Genomic DNA, 18211 nt, shown 5'->3' with positions numbered 1-18211 from the left:
ATAAACAGTGAATTAGTTTTTACTATAATTATGATCCATATGACATTTAGAGTACACTTTTACAAAAAAAAACTGTCCTTTATCTGTGCTATTCACATTTCACTGGGATCTTGCACTTTATCTGGTAACTCTTCCCAAAAAAGTGTAATATATTAGGCAATTATTGTTAACTCTCCACTGTGAGAGTGCGAACTTGCAGTAAGGAGACTCAAGTGTGAATCTTGGCTGCACCACAAAAAGATTCTGCACCACAACCATTGCAGAAAACAATAGCAGGCTGATTTGATGAAAGGAAGTCAGGAGTAGCCATTATACCGTTCTCAGCTTCCAGGTTTAGTGGCAGTACGCACAGTTTTAAGGGACAGGAGAGCAGAACACCGTCTTTTTCTTTCCTAACATAAAGTGGCTTACAATTCCTAGAACTCTGGTTTCTCCAGGAGTTAGAAATCCACAACCCACATCCATTCTGAGACAAGCAAGGATGCTAACCACCAATGTCCCATCCCCATTCTCATGCATCCCCTCGCATGTGTGAATCCTGGCTGGAGTCTCTCAGCTCATTGCTGTCCTCATCTTCATCACAAGTGTCATCACATGTGGTTCTCAGCATGGGAATTATTGTAGCCTGTCTTTAAAAAAATCTTCAGTCTCATTTTCACACAGAGAATTGCTGTTTATCAGCGTCAAAATGACAGGAAAGAGCACTCATGTTCTGTGTTGTGAACAAGGGGAGTGTTAGGAAACTGGTCAAAGGAGATGAGGAGTGAGTACTCAGAGCACAGCAAGAAAATCTGAGACACAGATGTCACTCCCTGCTGGGCAGCAGTCTTTTGCACTGATGGGTGGGTGTTGGGGAAGGGAAGAGGCCTTCAGCCGGACCAGTGCACACTGTGAACATTCACTGAAACACACCCTGTTGGCACTTAAGAAGCATTTGCCCCTTTCGAAGACATTTGGACTCAAGAAGGCAGAGTTGCAGAAAACGTAACAGGGGCCACACTGCAGGGGCAGGCAGTGGATTGCAAGTCTCAAGCCCAGGGTTCTCCCCTCCTCGCCTGGGTTGTGTGAAAAAGTCATTTCCTAACTCCTGTCCAATATCCTCATGAGTTCTCGGTTTTGTCCCAACTCTAAAACTGAATGGTCCAGCGAGCATTTCTATGAAATGCCTCCACAGTGGCCACTGGGAGGGGAGTGACCTCCACACAGTGACTGCCTGTCTGGATGCTCCCAGGCCTTTTGTCCTCCGAGACAGAGCTGCCTCCTTACATGCAGCCCTCTTCTGCTGTGCAACTCTACCTCGATCTTAGCTGAGAAGATCAACGGAGAGCAATTCAAGCAAAATCATGGTAAACTTACCAAAACCAAACCAAACAAACAGTAAATGCTTTGGAGATCTTTCTGAGGACTCGATCTTTTATCACGGGGCAAAAACTTAAATGATTTTCAATCAGTAACTTCATATAAGAGGGATGTTGAGGCAAAATATCACACGCAGGCACTGAAGAAGGGCAGAATTCTTGTTTGCTTCCTCCCTTGTCAAGTTAGTCAGTCAATGCTTTTTCAAGATGCTCACACATGGCTTTGATACAGGATTTGAATGAGTCTTTTTCTGAGCCACTGATACAAAAAGTATATTGTGGAAGTGTCTTGTTTCAATTCTGCAATCACTTCTGTATGTGTTTGAAGTCCTAGACCCCAGGAGGAGAGACAATCAAATTAGCCAAAGGTAATTTGTGAAGACTGGCCATAGAAGGTGGTGGCTAAAAGTCCTCTGGCCCCTGCTCTCTGAGCATGCCCACAGAAAGTCCTGGGCCACACTGACTGCTGAGAAACATCATCTCAGGGCTTGGATCCCCTGTTCAGAGGACAGATGCTCTTCCACCCAATCACTGAACAGTAGAGGAATGGCGGCTCCATGCTGTGTCTGGCAGAGCTCTCAGTCTCTGCACTTGAGGCCCTAGGCCGTCATAGACGTGAAGGCTCTTCAGTGTCATCACGTGGAGACAGACGGTAGGAATCCTGCAAATGAGCAGAAAGGATCTGATGATGAAAGTTTGTTCTGAAGCTACTACAAACTCAAGTCAGTGAGTTGCTTCTGTACTAGTTTTTTTTTTTTTTTTTTGAGATGGAGTCTTGCTCCCACCTTGAAGTGCAGTGGTGTGATCTCCTCTCACTGCAGCCTCCGCCTCCTGGGTTCAAGCAATTCTGCCTCAGCCTCCCAAGTAACTGGGACTACAAGTGCACGCCACCACGCCTGGCTAATTTTTGTATTTTTGGTAGAGACGGGATTGCACCATATTGGCCAGGCTGGTCTCGAACCCCCGACCTCAGGTGATCTACCCGCCTCGGCCTCCAAAAGTGCTGGGATTACAGGCGTGAGCCACCGCGCCCGGTCAGACTCTCTCGTTTCTAGGAGGGACGGTCTTGGAGGCTCCAAGGAGAAGGCGTCACCTGGCCCCAGGAAGCGCCCAGGTCCAGCGTCCCTCCATTTCCCCATCTCCTGCGGGGCCCTCCCAGGGCGGGCTCCAGGCCTGCCCCGCGCGCCTGCGCAGAAGCCTCGAGGCGGGCGGGGTTCCAGCGCGCAGCCGCCGCCCTCAACCGCTCCCAGCATCGGTTGCCGGTGGTTCGGGGCAGGGAGACGACGCAGCGCGAGCGGAAAGGGCGGTTACCCAACGGCCTTAGCTCTCATGGCGTCCTCCGTGGTGTTACCTAAAAATAAAGTTATTTGTGATTAGAAGGTAATCGCCTCCTGGTCATGCTTCCGCTGGTCACCAGTGTCTGCGGGGCGACCCCATCCTTGTGGCCAGAGAGGGCCTGTGGCTGCGCTCAAGGCGGGAGCGGTCCTTAGCGGGGCCCTGCGGGACGCCCAGGCCGTGCTCCTTTCCCTTGCTCGCCTGGCCTTGAAGTGAAGGGGGAGGTTTAACAATGCAGTGGGAACCCCAAAGTTTGTCTCGGCCGTGCTGCTCACATTCCAAACAATGCAAAAGGTTGAGGAAAACCTCAGCAGTTGAAACCGTGATGCATTTCAGCAAAGAAGTAGCTCCTGTCCTCGTAAAATCAGTGAAGTTCTCACGGATGACCTCATTGAGTGAGTTGTGAAGCTTGTTGCCTTAATCAGAATGATCAGCCAGCATGCATGCTCTAATACGCTCGTTTGTCAATGATACGAGCAGCTGCAAAGTGGAAGAACAGGCCTTTACTCATAGTCTGTTCACAACTTGTTCCACAAGTTGGTTGTGGAAGCAAGAGTGTGGCCAAAGTCAAGAAAAGCTTCTATGAGAATCGCTTACTTATGCGGAATTTAAATAAAAAGTAGTGTATATTATTATTTGTAAATTGTAGACTACACATGTATTATATCTAAAATTTACTGCACACACGTGTGCGTCTTGGGCAGTTGGTCAGTGTGTGTACTTGAGAATGTGAGAAAGATTTGTTTTGCATTTTGGGGGGTGTGAGATTTGTGGGGGTGGCTGTGTGTATGTGAAAATGTGTTTATATGAATGCTTAGTTTGGAATTTGTTGCGTATTTAATTGATGAGAATCTAATATGTATTCACCTGTGTGGGTTGGTGGTGTCTGTGTGGAGATTGCAGATTAAAGAAGGTCATAATTGGGCTGGGCATGGTGGCTCATGCCTGTAATCCCAGCACTTTGGGAGGCTGAGGTGGGCGGATCACTTCAGGTCAGGAGTTCAAGACCAGCCTGGCCAACTTGGCGAAACGCCATCTGTACTAAAAATACAAAAATTAGCCAGGCATGGTGGCATGCACTTGTAGTCCCAGCTACTCGGGAGGCTGAGGCAGGAGAATTGCTTGAACCCGGGAGGCGGAGGCTGCAGTGAGAGGAGATCATGCCACTGCACTTCAAGGTAGGAGCGAGACTCCATCTCAAAAAAAAAAAAAAAAGAAAAAAGAAAAGTAAAGAAGGTCATTCATAACTATTCATAACTGCTTTTGTGAGAGTGTGTAGGTGTGAGTGTTTATATTTGGAGGATATGAGGTGTAATATGTGTATATAAGAAGAATTGGGGTTCGATATTTGTGATTTGGGTTGTGAAGATGTATTTTCCATAAGTTTTCTGAAATGAATGTTAGGGATTTGTATTTGTCTAATGTTTGGCAGATCTGGAAGAATTATCTTGTTGTGCATGTGGGCAATAATAGAGAAAGTGCTTGTGTCTATTTTTGTGGATGTACACTGTGGTTTACATATTTGGGGAATGTAGGAAGACCATTTGTGTGCTTAGGATATGTTGCATCATTGTGTGTGTTTCTTTTCACGATTTTCAGGGGTTGTGTATGGCCATTTCAATGTGTGAGGGCAGATCCATGACTACTGGGGGACTGGTAGAATGAATGTGTGCAGTTGTGACGTGGACTTTGTATGATTCCGTGTCTTGGAAAATGGAGGAGTTATTTCTGTGTGAGCATTTAGAGGTGTGATTACATATGTGCAGGTATTGTGGGACTGGATGTGTATTTGGGGATATGAGGTGGCATGTTTGCATATTTGTGGCGTGTTAGTTAATCGCAGGTATATTTAGGGCATGTAGGGAACTCCATGAGTATTGAGTGTGTGTGTGTGTTCAAGGGCATGGCAGTTTGGATGAATGTTTTGTGGAGCTTTGTGCTTGTATTTTTCAGTAAGTGGTTATTAGGGTTATATATTCTGGGAATGTAGTATATGTGTCTCTGATAGAGAGATGGGGTTCTGTGTTTATACAGGAGAGTGAGAGAATTGAATTTATATGTATTAGAGGTATGTGATACGGTTATTGGTTAGTACTTGGCGATGTGAGAGACACTCCCCTCGTTTACAAAGCAGTGCCCAGCTGGTTTGTGCGAGTGGAGAATATGGCGGACCGGTTCCTAAGGAACAATGACCTGTGCTACCGGTGAGCAGTAAGATGTGTTTCTTCATAATGTCTTTTGTCATGTGGTTAGTGTGGTTTACACTTCCCCCAAGTTATAATTTTTTTTTTTTTTTTTTTTTTGAGACGGAGTCTTGCTCTGTCGCCCAGGCTGGAGTGCAGTGGCGCGATCTCGGCTCACTGCAAACTCCGCCTCCTGGGTTCACGCCATTCTCCTGCTTCAGCCTCCTGAGTAGCTGGGACTACTGGCACCTGCCACCAGGCCCGGCTATTTTTTTGGATTTTTTTAGTAGAGACGAGGTTTCACCGTGTTATCCAGGATGGTCTCGATCTCTTGACCTCATGATCCGCCTGCCTCGGCCTCCCAAAGTGCTGGGATTACAGGCGTGAGCCACCGTGCCCAGCCATAAAAATGTATTTTGAAAGCTATTAAGTGACCGTTAAATGATGTTTTATTTTTTTTTAATGGTTTTGGGCTGGGCGCGGTGGCTCACGCCTGTAATCCCAGCATTTTGGGAGGCCGAGGCAGGTGGATCATGAGGTCAGGAGATCGAAACCATCCTGGCTAACGTGGTGAAACCCCGTCTCTACTAAAAATACAAAAAATTAGCTGGGCATGGTGGTGGGCGCCTGTAGTCCCAGCTACTCGGGAGGCTGAGGCAGGAGAATGGCATGAACCCGGGAGGCAGAGCTTGCAGAGAGCAGAGATCATGCCCCTGCACTCCAGCCTGGAGGACAGAGGGAGACTCCATCTCAAAAAAAAAAAAAAAAGGTTTTGGTGTATTTGTTGGCAGACACCTATCCACTGCATTTAGAGAAAGGGACATTGGGGTATACTCTGCCTCGTTCTAATAAACCCCAAGTGCCCTTTCCAGTTTCACCACTGTACAATTTACTAAAATGCAACTATTAGGAAAACTTCACATTTTCTTTTGGCAGTGCATCAGGTTGTTGGCATATTACTGGTTTGAGTGCTTCTAGTATACTGAACTTTCAGAAGTTTACCTACTTCTTAATCCTGTGTCTTAGCTAGATGTTTACAATCTGATTCCTTTCAGCAATCTATTATCCATGAATAATAATCTTATATTACTTTTTCCCCCAACATTCAATAGAAAAAGTTGATGCCCTTGCTAGTCCCCAAATCTAAACTTGAATGGTTTCACTTAAAAGTTACTCATTTGAGGCTGGGTGTAGTGGCGCATGCCTGTGATGTCAGCACTCTGGGAGGCCAAGGCAGGCGGATCACTTGAGGTCAGGAGTTTGAGACCAGTCTGGCCAACATGGTGAAACCCCGTCTCTACAAAAAATATAAAAATTAGCTGGGCGTAGTGGTGCACGCCTTTAATCCCAGCGACTCAGGAGGCTGAGGCAGGAGAATCGCCTGAACCCAGGAGGCAGAGGTTGCAGTGAGCCAAGATTGCACCACCGCACTTCTGCCTGGGTGACAGAGCAAGACTCTGTCTCAAAAAAAAAAAAAAAAAAAACAACAACTCATTTGAGAACCCTTAATAGTTAGCACAATTATTAATTTAGTTACTTCAAGTTGCACTGATGCTATCATTACATCACAGTGCACCCAACACATAAAACAAATGAGATGAAGTCAATTTTATTTTTTATACTAATTAACAGTTCTACACTAATACATTAATCCCTTGGTGTATTTGTTTTAGACCAGTTGACAACTATCTGTAAACATAGCTAAATGTAAACATTAGTACTTTATCTTATTTTGTACCTGTACTTTAAGTAAGGTTTTAAGTTAAAATGTCATTATTGCCTTATCGGAAGAATTAAAGGAAACAGCTTGGTGGTTTGGGAAGAACACTTGGTGATGGAGGTTCACTACATTTGGCCCTGGCAAAGTTCTGATTAGCTTGAGATTTAAAAAGTAAGCTGGGACCTGAAAAGTTCAGAGTTCCAATTTTGATTTTTTGGAAAATTTTTGTTCTTTCCCCCGTCTTGCATGGCCTGCCCTGCAGCTGCTGATGAGTTATATCCCTGTCTTCTTTCTTTTTTCTTATGAAGAATCTTCATTGGGGGATTCTGACTCTTGGTCTATTAAGCTGTTGTTGATTCTACTAACATTTCTAGGTTGAGGGGCTGGAATGTTACACCTCTCTCTACCACTTGTCTTCAGTTTCTTTATCACTTGTCCTCTTTCTTAATGTCAAGTTCAGGACAATAGGTGTTGCTTTCTGACAGATCCTTTCCTTTGTCTCAATACAGAAGTTTTCATGGGCTGAGCTGCTGAGTTCAGCCTGGGAACTGAGGCCAACATCGGAGTCTCCTCGGCACACAAGTTTGAAAGAAGTCCTAGTGACTTCAAGCTCAGAACCATGGACGGCAGGGCTCCCTCTGGATGTGGAATTCTCCGTCCCTTTCCAGGGAGGGAACAAAGCCCACAAGCACCGGTGAGTGAACTGCTGACCACCCCCGCAATTTAAAACATATCCTTTTGTCTCTTATCTTTGCAAAAATAACACGGCATAAAATTTATTCCTAGCAGCCAGCTACCTAGAGATACCACTTTCCTGTCTCTGCCCATCCATATTATGTCTCCCTGTTTTCTCTGAAGCCTGCCAAAACCTGTTTTGTAAACTGCTTTCTCCTTACTCAATATATAGTGGGCTTTTTTTTTTTTTTGAGATGGAGCCTCCCTCTGTTGCCCAGCTGGAGTGCAGTGGTATGATCCCAGCTGACTGCAACCTCCGCCTCCGGAGTTGAAGTAATTCTCCCCCCTCAGCTTCCCAAGCTTCCCAAGTAGCTGGGACTACAGGCACAGGCCACCTCGCCCAGCTAATTTTTGTATCTTTAGTACAGACAGGCTTTCACCATGTTGGCCAGGCTGGCGTTGAACTCCTGACTCAAGTGATCCACCTGCCTCGGCCTCCCAAAGTGCTGGGATTATAAGCATGAGCCACTGCACCTGGCCTATAGTGAGCATTTTCTGTCAATCATAAATATTCTCCCATAAAATGACTTTAAATGTGCGCAATAAATTCTACCAAAAGGCTGGGTGTGGTGGCCCATACCTACAATCCCAGCACTTCAGGAGACCGAGGCGCAAGGGTGGCTTCAGCCCAGGAGTTCAAGACCAGCCTGGGCAACACAGACCCCCATCTCCACACACACACACACACACACACACACACACACACACACACACACAAATTAGCCAAGGGTGGTAGTATGAATCTGTAATCCCAGCTACTCAGGAAGCTGAGGCAGGAGGATTGGTTGATTCCAGGAATTGGAGACTGTAGTGAGTCATGATCATGCCACTGTGCTGCATTCTGGGCAAAGAGTGAGACCCTGTCTAAAAAAAAAATTCTGGTTGGGCACGGTGGCTCATGCTTGTGATCCCAGCACTTTGGGAGGCTGAGGCGGGTGGATCATGAGGTCAGGAGTTTGAGACCAGCCTGGCCAACACAGTGAAACTCCGTCTCTACTAAAAATACAAAAAATAGCTGGGCGTGGTGGTGGGCGCCTGTAATCCCAGCTACTTGGGAGGCTAAGGTAGGAGAATCACTTGAACCCGGGAGGCAGAGGTTGCAGTGAGCCGAGATTGCACCACTGCACTCCAGCCCAGGTCACAGAGCTAGACTCTGTCTCAAAAAAAAAAAAAAAAAAATTTTACTAAACGAATTTCCATGATTTAGAATCAGTCGCCTATTGTTAGTTATTTATGTAGCTTCCAATTTTTCTACCACAAATAGCCTTGCTAAACATCCCTGAAAATTAACATATGCATATATCCTGGATTGTTTTTCATTTGAATACATTTCTAGATGCGAATGAATGAGACCAAATGTAGGTAAGAAATGGAAAGGTTTGGGTGGGCCCGGGTGCGCTGACAGCAGCACCACAACAGCTCAGTGACAACACAGTGGCGGGGACCTCATCAGCGCCCAGTCCTTTCTTGACTTACCGCGTTGCTTCCTCCCTCTTCTCCCTAGTAATTATTATTCAGAGCTTCCCAGAATAAAGCCGGGGCCCTGATTTTACCTAGACAAACAGTGCCACAGGTTTCCCCGACGGAAAGACTGAACCCAGCAGAGAGAAGCAGGTGAGGGTGGGAGTTCCAGAAGGGAAGGGGCACAGGTGGGGCCTGGATCCAGATTATGGATGGATGCCCCTCCCAGGTAGCACCCAGGCCCAGCCCTGCCCCTCCCATGCATGGGAGTAGCAGGAGGTTGTGATAGTGGCCCTGACAACAGGTAGCCGGCCCTCTTTTATGCCATTGACCATGGAGTGCTGTAGTCTCTGTCTTCCTTCTTTCTCCTCACCCTCCCTTGCCCCACACCTTTGGTCCTCCTCCCTTCCCCCTTCACCAGGTCTAGGTGAGTGGGATGAGCCCAGCCTCCGCAAAGGCCTCGGGCTGGGGAGCCGCTGCACACCACAGGCATCTAGCTATAGGAGTGTCCAGGTTGCAGCTTGGGACCAGCCCTTGGAGGAAGAAGTCTAACTCAGTGCTCTTTACCTGCACACTGTAATGGGGTGACTGGTTTCTTTTGGTGGTGTTTTTCTTTTTGACGGAAGGGGTTCCGGATATCAGAAAGAACTTCTTTTTTTTTTCCCAGAGACAGACTCTTACTCTGTCATCCAGGCTGGAGTACAGTGGCACAATCTCAGCTCACTGCAAATCCGCCTTCCAGGTTCAAGCGATTCTTATGCCTTAGCCTCCTGAGTAGTTGGGACTACAGGTGTGCGCCATCATGCCTGGCTAATTTTTGTATTTTTTGTGGAGACAGGGTTCACCATGTTGGCCAGACTGGTCTCAAACTCCTGGCCTCAAGTGATCCGCCCGCCTTAGCCTCCAAAGTGCTGGAATTACAGGTGTGAGCCATTGTGCCAGGCCAGAAAGGAGTTCTTGGGACAAGACATTAAAACCAGCTGTTAGCCAGTTCCCCTATCCTTGCTTTCTGTTTCACTGGTTGTTCAGGGAGTGAAGAGACGAAGCTTTAAGTGCAAGTATGATGCAGGTCACTCACTCACCTGGCATTTCGTGATGTTTTTTCCTTATTCACTTTCCCTAAGTCTGATTCTCCTGTTTATATCCTTCACTGCTGTATAAACTTCTCCAATGCAAGGGACCAGCTCTTACATTTCTTATGTTGTTTCCTAGATAGATAGATGGATACCTATAGATATATATAATATAAATAATATATGATACATATTTGCATATATTGAATATATATTTTTTAATATATGACATGCCCACTTGTATACTACTGCTTGGGCAAGAGAGATAGCTAGGAGTAAAACAGCAGTTGTCCTACGTGGTAGTCAGCTGCTTCTCCTGCTCACTGCCACATGAATCATCACTAATGGGAATGTCCCCTGAGCACTACTGAGAATTGGGGGGATATATGGTTCGATACTTTACCTGGATTACTGCCCTTCACCTGGCTGAATGCCACCTCCTTAAGTCTCAGCTTAACTTTCACTTCCTCTGGGAAAGTAGTTCTGATTTTCCCCCACAAAACTAGAAAACATAAGTCCACAGGAATCCCACTGTTGAATGAACTAGGGAAAATGGGTGATTTTTAGTAGAGACGGGGTTTCACCATGTTGGCCAGGCTGGTCTCGAACTCTTGACCTCAGGTGATCTGCCCGCCTTGGCCTCCCAGAGTGCTGGGATTACAGGTATGAGCCACCGCGCCCGGCCTAGGAGAGTTTTTGAAATGCAAAAAAACAAAAACACAATTACAACAGCTCTACCCTGTGTACATGCTTTAGAAAATAATGCTATTTACCTTAATTTTCACATTTTCAACAAAGAACAGGCACGATTTGCTAGTGAACAGGACCCCAATTTATTGTTTCCCTTATTACTATATTTCTCTACTGTTCTTATGATTCTACTTTAAGAAGACATTAATTTAATACTATGGAGTTGTAATTTATTATATTGGATACCTAAAAGGGGTAGAATCAGGTTGAACAAAGAATTTTCTTGGCATAATTAGTACAAATGTTTTGTTTATGAAGTGCAGCAATATCTCCTTTAGACCCAGGCAAGAGGGACCCTGCTGTGAACCCTGGCACCCCAACACATTTTATGCACCCCAATACCTATGTTGCTTTGTTACCGGCAAATGGTGCTTTCGTCTCTCAGGACCCCATGCCCTGTGCTGGCACAGCATGACCTAAAGCCCTAAACACCAACGCTTATGTGCAACACTGCTCACCAAGGGATATCTCTTGACCTATGCTCCCAACACACAAGGCGCCTGCGTACAAAGGTCATGAGAGTTTGTGGGTTGTATGCCACTGATGTCAAAGCAGATACTGTTCCAATTAGAGGAAGGATTCCAGAGGAGGAAGCACTTAAGAAAGAAAAAAACATAATTGCCTGCCAAATCCTTACATGTGGTTAGCATGAAAGCAATTAGCTCTTGCCTAATTGAAATATTGGTATGCTGAGCATTCATGTTCTTTTCACATTCCAATTCTGATTCCTGAGGTACTTAAATCACTTTGGTATTCACCACAGTTGCGTATAGCACCTGAGAAACATTTTCTAACACTCAATGATGCATGCTATTCTTACATTTGTATGTATGTAGGACTAGATGTAACAAGCATCTATACCGTCAGTAGAGCATAAATTATGTGCCGATTTCAATTATAATAACATAAGTGGGCCGGGCGCGGTGGCTCACGCCTGTAATCCCAGCACCTTGGGAGGCCAAGGCGGGCAGATCATGAGGTCAGGAGTTGGACACCAGCCTGGCCAACATGGTGAAACCCCGTCTCTACTAAAAATACAAAAATTAGCCTGGCATGGTGGTGCATGCCTGTAATCCCAGATACTCAGGAGACTGAGGCAGGAGAATTGCCTGAACCCAGGAGGCGGAGGTTGCAGTGAGCCGAGATCGCGCCACTGCACTCCAGCCTGGGTGACAGCGTGAGACTCCATCTTGGAAAATAAAATAACATAAGTGAAGGCCCAAAAAAATAATAATCATGCAATATGTATTTTATTTTATTACTCATCCCCTAATCACCAGCTTATCATCAGAGCATCCAGACACATTCAACCATAATCACACTCAATTATCTTGACATTTTGCCTTTTTTTTTTTTTTTTTTGAGACAAGGTCTCGCTGTGTTGCCCAGGCTGGTCTCAAACTCTTGAGCCAAGCAATCCTTCTGCCTCAGCCTCTTGGGTAGCTGAGTTTATAGGTGCACACCATCGCACTAGCTCCATTTTTTTACCTTAGGAGAAATAGAGCTTTAAACCAATTTTAAAAGTTTAATGTTCTGTAATCCCCGCACTTTGGGAAGCTGAGGTGGGCAGATCACCTGAGGTTGCGAGTCTGACACCAGTCTGGTCAAAATGGTGAAACCCTGTCTCTACTAAAAAATTACAAAAATTAGCTAGGTGTGGTGGCCCATGCCTGTAATCCTGCTACTTGGGAGGCTGAGGCAGGAGAATTGCTTGAATTGGGGGGGTGGAGGTTGCAGTGAGCCAAGATCATGCCACTGCACTCCAGCTTGGGCATCATCAGAGCAAGTCTCTGTCCCCTCCAACCCCCCGCCAAAAAAAAAAGTTTAATGTTTTAGAAGGGCGCATTTGTCAAGCTAGGAAGATAGAGCATGTTTTCTCTGACAGTTTAATTCGATTTGCAACTTAAATACCTGGATATAGGATATTTGGGCCTTCTTTTGCATTCTTAGTCTGGGCCCTGCAAGTGTTAGGGGAAGGTCTGAACTACTCTAATGGTTTGATTTTATTTTTAAAATTTTTTGAAATGGAGTCTCACTCTGTCACCCAGACTGTAGTGCAGTGGTGTGATCTCGGCTCACTGCAACCTCCGCCTCCCAGGTTCAAGTGGTTCTCCTGCCTCAGCCTCCCAAGTAGCTGGGATTACAGATGTGCACCACCACACCTGGCTAATTTTTGTATTTTTAGTAGAGACGGGGTTTCACCATGTTGGCCAGGCTGGTCTCGAACTTCTGGCCTGAAGTGATCCTCCCTCCTCAGCCTCCCAAGAGAGCTGGGATTACAGGTGTGAGCCACCGTGCCTAGCCATAGTTTGATTTTAAATACCAATAACCTTGATATTTTTGAAAGCCTACTTGTTTATTACTTTTCTCTCTGGTATATTGCAACTATTTTTTAAAGAACAACTCAGCAAAATAAAATTCCTGTTTATTGTTGGACAACATTGTTTCACGCATATATCAAACAGGCCAAAAAAACCCCCAGCAACTTTATAAACAAAAAAAGGGGAAAAAAAGGCCGGGCGCAGTGGCTCACGCCTGTAACCCCAGCACATTGGGAGGCTGAGGTGGGCAGATCATGAGGTCAGGAGTTTGAGACCAGCCTGGCCAACATGGTGAAACCCTGTCTCTACTAAAAATACAAAAATTAGCCGGGCGTGATGGCATACGCCTGTAATTCCAGCTACTCCGGAGGCTGAGGCAGGAGAATCTCTTGAACCCGGGAAGTGGAGGTTGCAGTGAGCCAAGATCGTGCCACTGCACTCCAGCCTGGGCAACAGAGCGAGACTCCGTCTCAAAAAAAAAAAGGAAAAAAAAGAAGCCTTTTATCTCTGGCCTTTTTGTTTTTGAGATGGAAACTCACTCTGTCGCCCGGGCTGGAGTGCAGTGGCACGATCTCGGCTCACTGCAATGTCCGCCTCCCGAGTAGCTGGGATTACAGGCGCCCGCCACTACACCCAGCCAATTTTTTGTATTTTTAGTAGAGATGGGGTTTCGCCATGTTGGCCAGGCTGGTCTCGAACTCCCGACCTCATGATCTGCCCGTCTCAGCCTCCCAGAAAAAAAAGAGGCCTGAGATTACAGGTGTGAGCCGCTGCGCCTGGCCTGTTTTTTAGTTAGTTTTTTTTTTTTTTTTTTTTTCGAGACGGAGTTTCACTCTTGCCCAAGCTGCAGTGCGATGGCGGATCCTGGCTCACCACAACCTCCGACTCCCGGGTTCAAGCGATTCTCCTGCCTCAGCCTCTCCAGTAGCTGGGATTACAGGCATGAGCCACCACGCCCGGCTGATTTTTTGTATTTTTAGTAGTGATAGGGTTTCTCCATGTTGGTCAGGCTGGTCTTGAACTCCCAACCTCAGATGATCTGCCCGCCTCGGCCTCTCAAAGTGCTGGGATTACAGGCGTGAGCCGCCATGCCAGCCGGCCTTTTTAACCAAATCATATAAACCAACTACTTATAGTACAGCTAAGTACATACACAAAAAAGTTACTGCAATGGTGGGAATAAGATTGTTTTTCAGGGCTGGGCGTGGTGGGTCACACCTGTAATCCCAGCACTTTGGGAGGCTGAGGTGGGCGGATCACGAGGTCAGGAGATCGAGACCATCCTCGCTAACACGGTGAAACCCCGTCTCTACTAAAAATACAAAAAATTAACCGGGTGTAGTGGCGGGCGCCTGTAGTCCCAGCTACTGGGGAGGCTGAGGCAGGATAATGGCTTGAACCCGGGAGGCAGAGCTTGCAGTGAGCCGAGAGCGCGCCACTGCACTCCCGCCTGGGAGAAAGAGCGAGACTTAACTCTCAAAAACAAAACAAAACAAAAACAAAAACAAAAACTTGTAAGAAAAGCAAAAACGACAACAGAAAAACAATCTTTTTTTTTTTTTTTGAGACAGAGTCTTGCTCTGTTGCCCAGGCCGGAGTGCAGTGGCGCGATCTCGGCTCACTGCAAGCTCCGCCTCCCTGGTTCACGCCATTCTCCTGCCTCAGCCTCCCGAGTAGCTGGGACTACAGGCGCCCGCCACCGCGCCCAGCTAAGTTTTTGTGTTTTTAGTATAGATGGGGTTTCACCGTGTTAGCCAGGATGGTCTCCATCTCCTGACCTCGTGATCCGCCCGCCTCAGCCTCCCAAAGTGCTGGGATTACAGGCGTGAGCCACCGCGCCTGGCTCTTTTTTTACAAGTTTTTTTTTTTTCTCCTTTGAGATTATAATGAACATGGTCACACCACAAGTAAAGTCAGAAGTAGGACGGAGAACGGTCCGAAGGCTGGTTTGGTCATCCGAGATCATTAAAGGTGGCTGACCCTAACAATATGTACAAAAATATAAAATGTAAATTAAAAATACAAGCAAATTTCTTTTTTTAAAGTACTTTTAAGAAAAAAAGCAGGCCGGGCGCGATGGCTCACGCCTGTAATCCCAGCACTTTGGGAGGCCGAGGTGGGTGGGTCACGAGGTCAGGAGATCGAGACCATCCTGGCTAACACTGTGAAACCCCATCTCTGCTAAAAATACAAAAAATCAGCCGGGTGTCGTGGCGGGCGCCTGTAGTCCCAGCTACTCGGGAGGCTGAGGCAGGAGAATGGCATGAACCCGGGAGGAGGAACTTGCAGTGAGCCGAGATCGCACCACTGCACTCCAGCCTGGGTTACAGAGCAAGACTCTGCCTCAAAAAAAAGAAAAAAGAAAAAAAGAAAAAAAGCAGGGTCTTGGAAGTTTTGGTTCTTTTTTCCTCCCCTGTTGCAAATTCTTACGGTTTAGGGTGGGTGGTGGAGAGTGTGTGTCATCTGTGGGTGGCACTGCCCATGGTGGGGGGGCGGGCCTCAATACTGGAAGGTGACTACGTTTAGATTCTGAGACAGGAAATGGAGGGTGAACGGGTCATGGCGGCCTTTTTTTTTTAGTTTAACTTTTCCTTTTTTGCTGTCTAGTCATCCTTGTCGGTCTTCTGCTTCTTGGTATCGACATCATCATCCTCATCATCTTCAGCTGCCCGCTTGCCTGTAGCAGACTCAGCTTCCTCGTCTTCGTCTCCATCCTCTTCCTCACCATCACCTTCTTTTTCCTCCTCCTCTTCCTCCCCACTTTCTTCCCCTTCTTCATCTACCTCATTGTCAGCCTCCTGCTCCCCATTTTCCTCATTAGCATTCCCGTTAGCAGGGGCGTCTCTTCCATTTTCCGCCGCTTTCACAACTTCCTTCTTCTCCTTTAAGTCCTTGGCAATGATTTCAGAGCTGGTGTCTACAGCTGCATCTGACATGGTGGGGCACGCCGGTGATCTGATGCAGGGGATTAAAAAGAAAACGAGAGTTCACGGACTCCGGCGATAAAGCTGCCAGAGTCTGCGGCGGAGGCAGCCGCGGCGAGCAAGGAGCTGGACAAGGAACAATGCAAAGATGGCTTTTCAGAGCAGCCAGTCGGGATCTTGAAACTATTAAGGCCTAAAATCATTAGCACTGTTTTCTCCCTCTAAGACATATGTGGCTTTTCACTTTATTTTCAACTGAATGCTTTCGCTGTTTTGGGTTTAGCAAGCTTTTGGTCTTAAAAATATCCAACAATGCAGTTAAGAGGCCAAATGACTTTATGCATGAAACACTGTTAAGATGAGGAATTTTCCCATAGAAAGGTGACCAGATTTGAGGAAATTATTTAGTCAGTATAAACATTTATCTGGATGTAAACAGTACAGATTTTACTTTCAGGCTTTCCTAATAAAGTTTCTAACAGACCTGGAAAGGAGAAGGAAGAGTAACATCTGTTGCAAAACCCCAGTTACGTGTAGGACAAATAAGAATCTGGGAGAGAGGTGACTTGCCCAGGTGACACACCGATTTGGGATATATTAGGGAGAACCATTAATTCTTGTCCAGAAGGCTTGATTTAGAATTGTTTTTTATTTTAATGGAAGTTCTGTAGAAAGAAAGGAATACTTGGAAAAATTGAGCCACTTGTAAATACTTGGAAGATGAGAAAAGAGAATGGTTTAAAATCTTCTTACCATATCCCTATTCTCCTCCTCTTCCTCCTCATCATCAGAATCACAATCAGTCAGTCAAGGTTGGCACTTTATTAGTGTGAACAAGGTCAGTATGAAAACACAAAGTATAGGGAAGTTGTGACACCCAATGTGTACAATTTCTAAGTCACACCTCTCTGTTTCACATTTATTTATTTATTTCTCAGTTTCACTTTAATGTGGCTATAGGACCACCAGGTTCGATTGCCTGTTGCATGGTAACAAACCAATGCACCAGAACAGTGGAGATTGCAGCAGAGAAAGAGTTGAATAACTGTAGGGCAGCCGAACGAGAAGACAAGACGAGAGGAAACTTCAAATCTGCCTCCCTGAGAGGTTTGGGGATGGGGATTTTAAGGGGTCTGGACAGGTGATGGGCTAAAGTATGGGGATTGCTGACTGGTTGAGAAGTGGGGAGTGAAGTGATGGGACCAGGAGATGCTGAGTCGTTTTCTTGGTAGGGGTTTTCAGACGGTTGGCATCAGCCATTCTGCTGGAATTCAGGATCTGAAAAACACCTTAAGCAATTCTTGGGTAAAAAGGTCCAGTGTCAGATTCTATCTATGGGAGCAATGGGGGAGCAGGTGGTCAGTGTGCTGCATGACCCTCGATTAGTTAGCAGCTGCAGGGAAATGAGTCAGAGCACACCAGTGCATGCTGGTTGATGCCTGACTACAATACAAGCCTAAAGCCTGGCTTGTAATTCTCATTAACCCTGTGAGGGTGGGTTTTCCCTTGGGCTTTTGCCCCATTCTAAGCAACACTTCTATGGATATTTTTGACTACATGTTTTTTGTAGTGCACACTGGAAAATATTCTGTGTGCTCAAATTAATTTTTTTCCAAGACTGTTTCTCATTTTAATATCCCAGAGCTTCTCTTGCATTTTAGGCTGCAATGGGTGAAGAAAGTTATATCTTCATTCCTTTGTCAAAAATTTATTGAGTGCCTGGGCACTCAAGTGCTGTAATCCTACCTCCTAATACTGTCACATTGGGGGTTAGAGCTTCCACATGTGAATCTGGGGGAGACACAAACATTCAGTCCTTAACAGTGGAGTAGAGATAAAACACGTTTGTCCACAAGCTAATAATTGTCAAAGCTGGAGGATAGGAATGTGGGGGTTCATTCTCTATTTTTGTGTGTGGAATTTTCCATAATATAATTTTTTTAATACAAGTAGACTCACAAGAGACTAAGGACATTTCCTGGGGCATATAGATATAGATATACATTTTTTTTTGAGACAGAGTCTCGCTCTGTCACCCAGGCTGGAGTGCAGTGACGCGATCTCGGCTCACTGCAACCTCCGCCTCCCGAGTTCAAGCGATTCTCCCACCTCAACCTCCCGAGTAGCTAGGATTACAGGCACTCGCTATCATGCCTGGCTTATTTTTTTGTATTTTTAGTAGAGACGAGGTTTCACCATGTTGGCCAAGCTGGTCTTGAACTCGTGACCTCAGGTGATCCGCCTGGGCCATATTTTTTATGCCTTGTAATGAATAAACAAATAGCCTGTAATCCCAACACTTTGGGAGGCCAAGGTGGGCGGATCACAAGGTCAGGAGAGCGAGACCATCC

The 18211-nt window shown here is 46.1% G+C and overlaps 2 protein-coding genes and 1 pseudogene across 5 annotated transcripts in view; 1 reads left to right on the top strand and 2 right to left on the bottom strand.

Annotated features, from left to right (window-relative positions):
- Window positions 1-18211, top strand: part of LOC134807728 (major facilitator superfamily domain-containing 14C-like) — a 132489-nt gene that overhangs the window by 101340 nt on the left and 12938 nt on the right. Inside the window, exons 1-2 of one of the 4 annotated variants that reach the window (XR_010148888.1) lie at window positions 2552-3088; window positions 7106-7290. Coding sequence is in view for 1 of the 4 variants with exons in the window: in XM_063788456.1 (XP_063644526.1) it covers window position 7106 (1 nt within the window). In the remaining 3 variants the exon portion in view is untranslated. Of the gene's footprint in view, window positions 1-2551; window positions 3089-7105; window positions 7291-18211 lie in introns of those variants that run through there. The other 3 variants (XR_010148892.1, XR_010148891.1, XM_063788456.1) reach the window with 3 other exon arrangements.
- On the bottom strand, window positions 2732-7025 carry LOC129136004 (proline-rich nuclear receptor coactivator 2-like; annotated as a pseudogene).
- LOC743312 (prothymosin alpha-like) lies at window positions 15499-15891 on the bottom strand. The gene has a single exon (XM_054658912.2). The coding sequence runs from the start codon at window positions 15870-15872 to the stop codon at window positions 15540-15542; it is 333 nt and encodes a 110-aa protein (XP_054514887.1). The 5' UTR covers window positions 15873-15891; the 3' UTR covers window positions 15499-15539.

This window comes from Pan troglodytes, chromosome 11 (assembly GCF_028858775.2).
Source record: "Pan troglodytes isolate AG18354 chromosome 11, NHGRI_mPanTro3-v2.0_pri, whole genome shotgun sequence".
NCBI classification, from domain to species: Eukaryota; Metazoa; Chordata; class Mammalia; order Primates; family Hominidae; genus Pan; species Pan troglodytes.
The sequence above is the reverse complement of the archived record's forward strand: the minus strand, read 5'-3'. Positions and strand labels throughout refer to the sequence as shown.

What these genes read in the sequence shown, in the direction of transcription:
- LOC743312 (XM_054658912.2), bottom strand. Translation starts at nt 15,872, where the DNA reads ATGTCAGATGCAGCTGTAGACACCAGCTCTGAAATCATTGCCAAGGAC.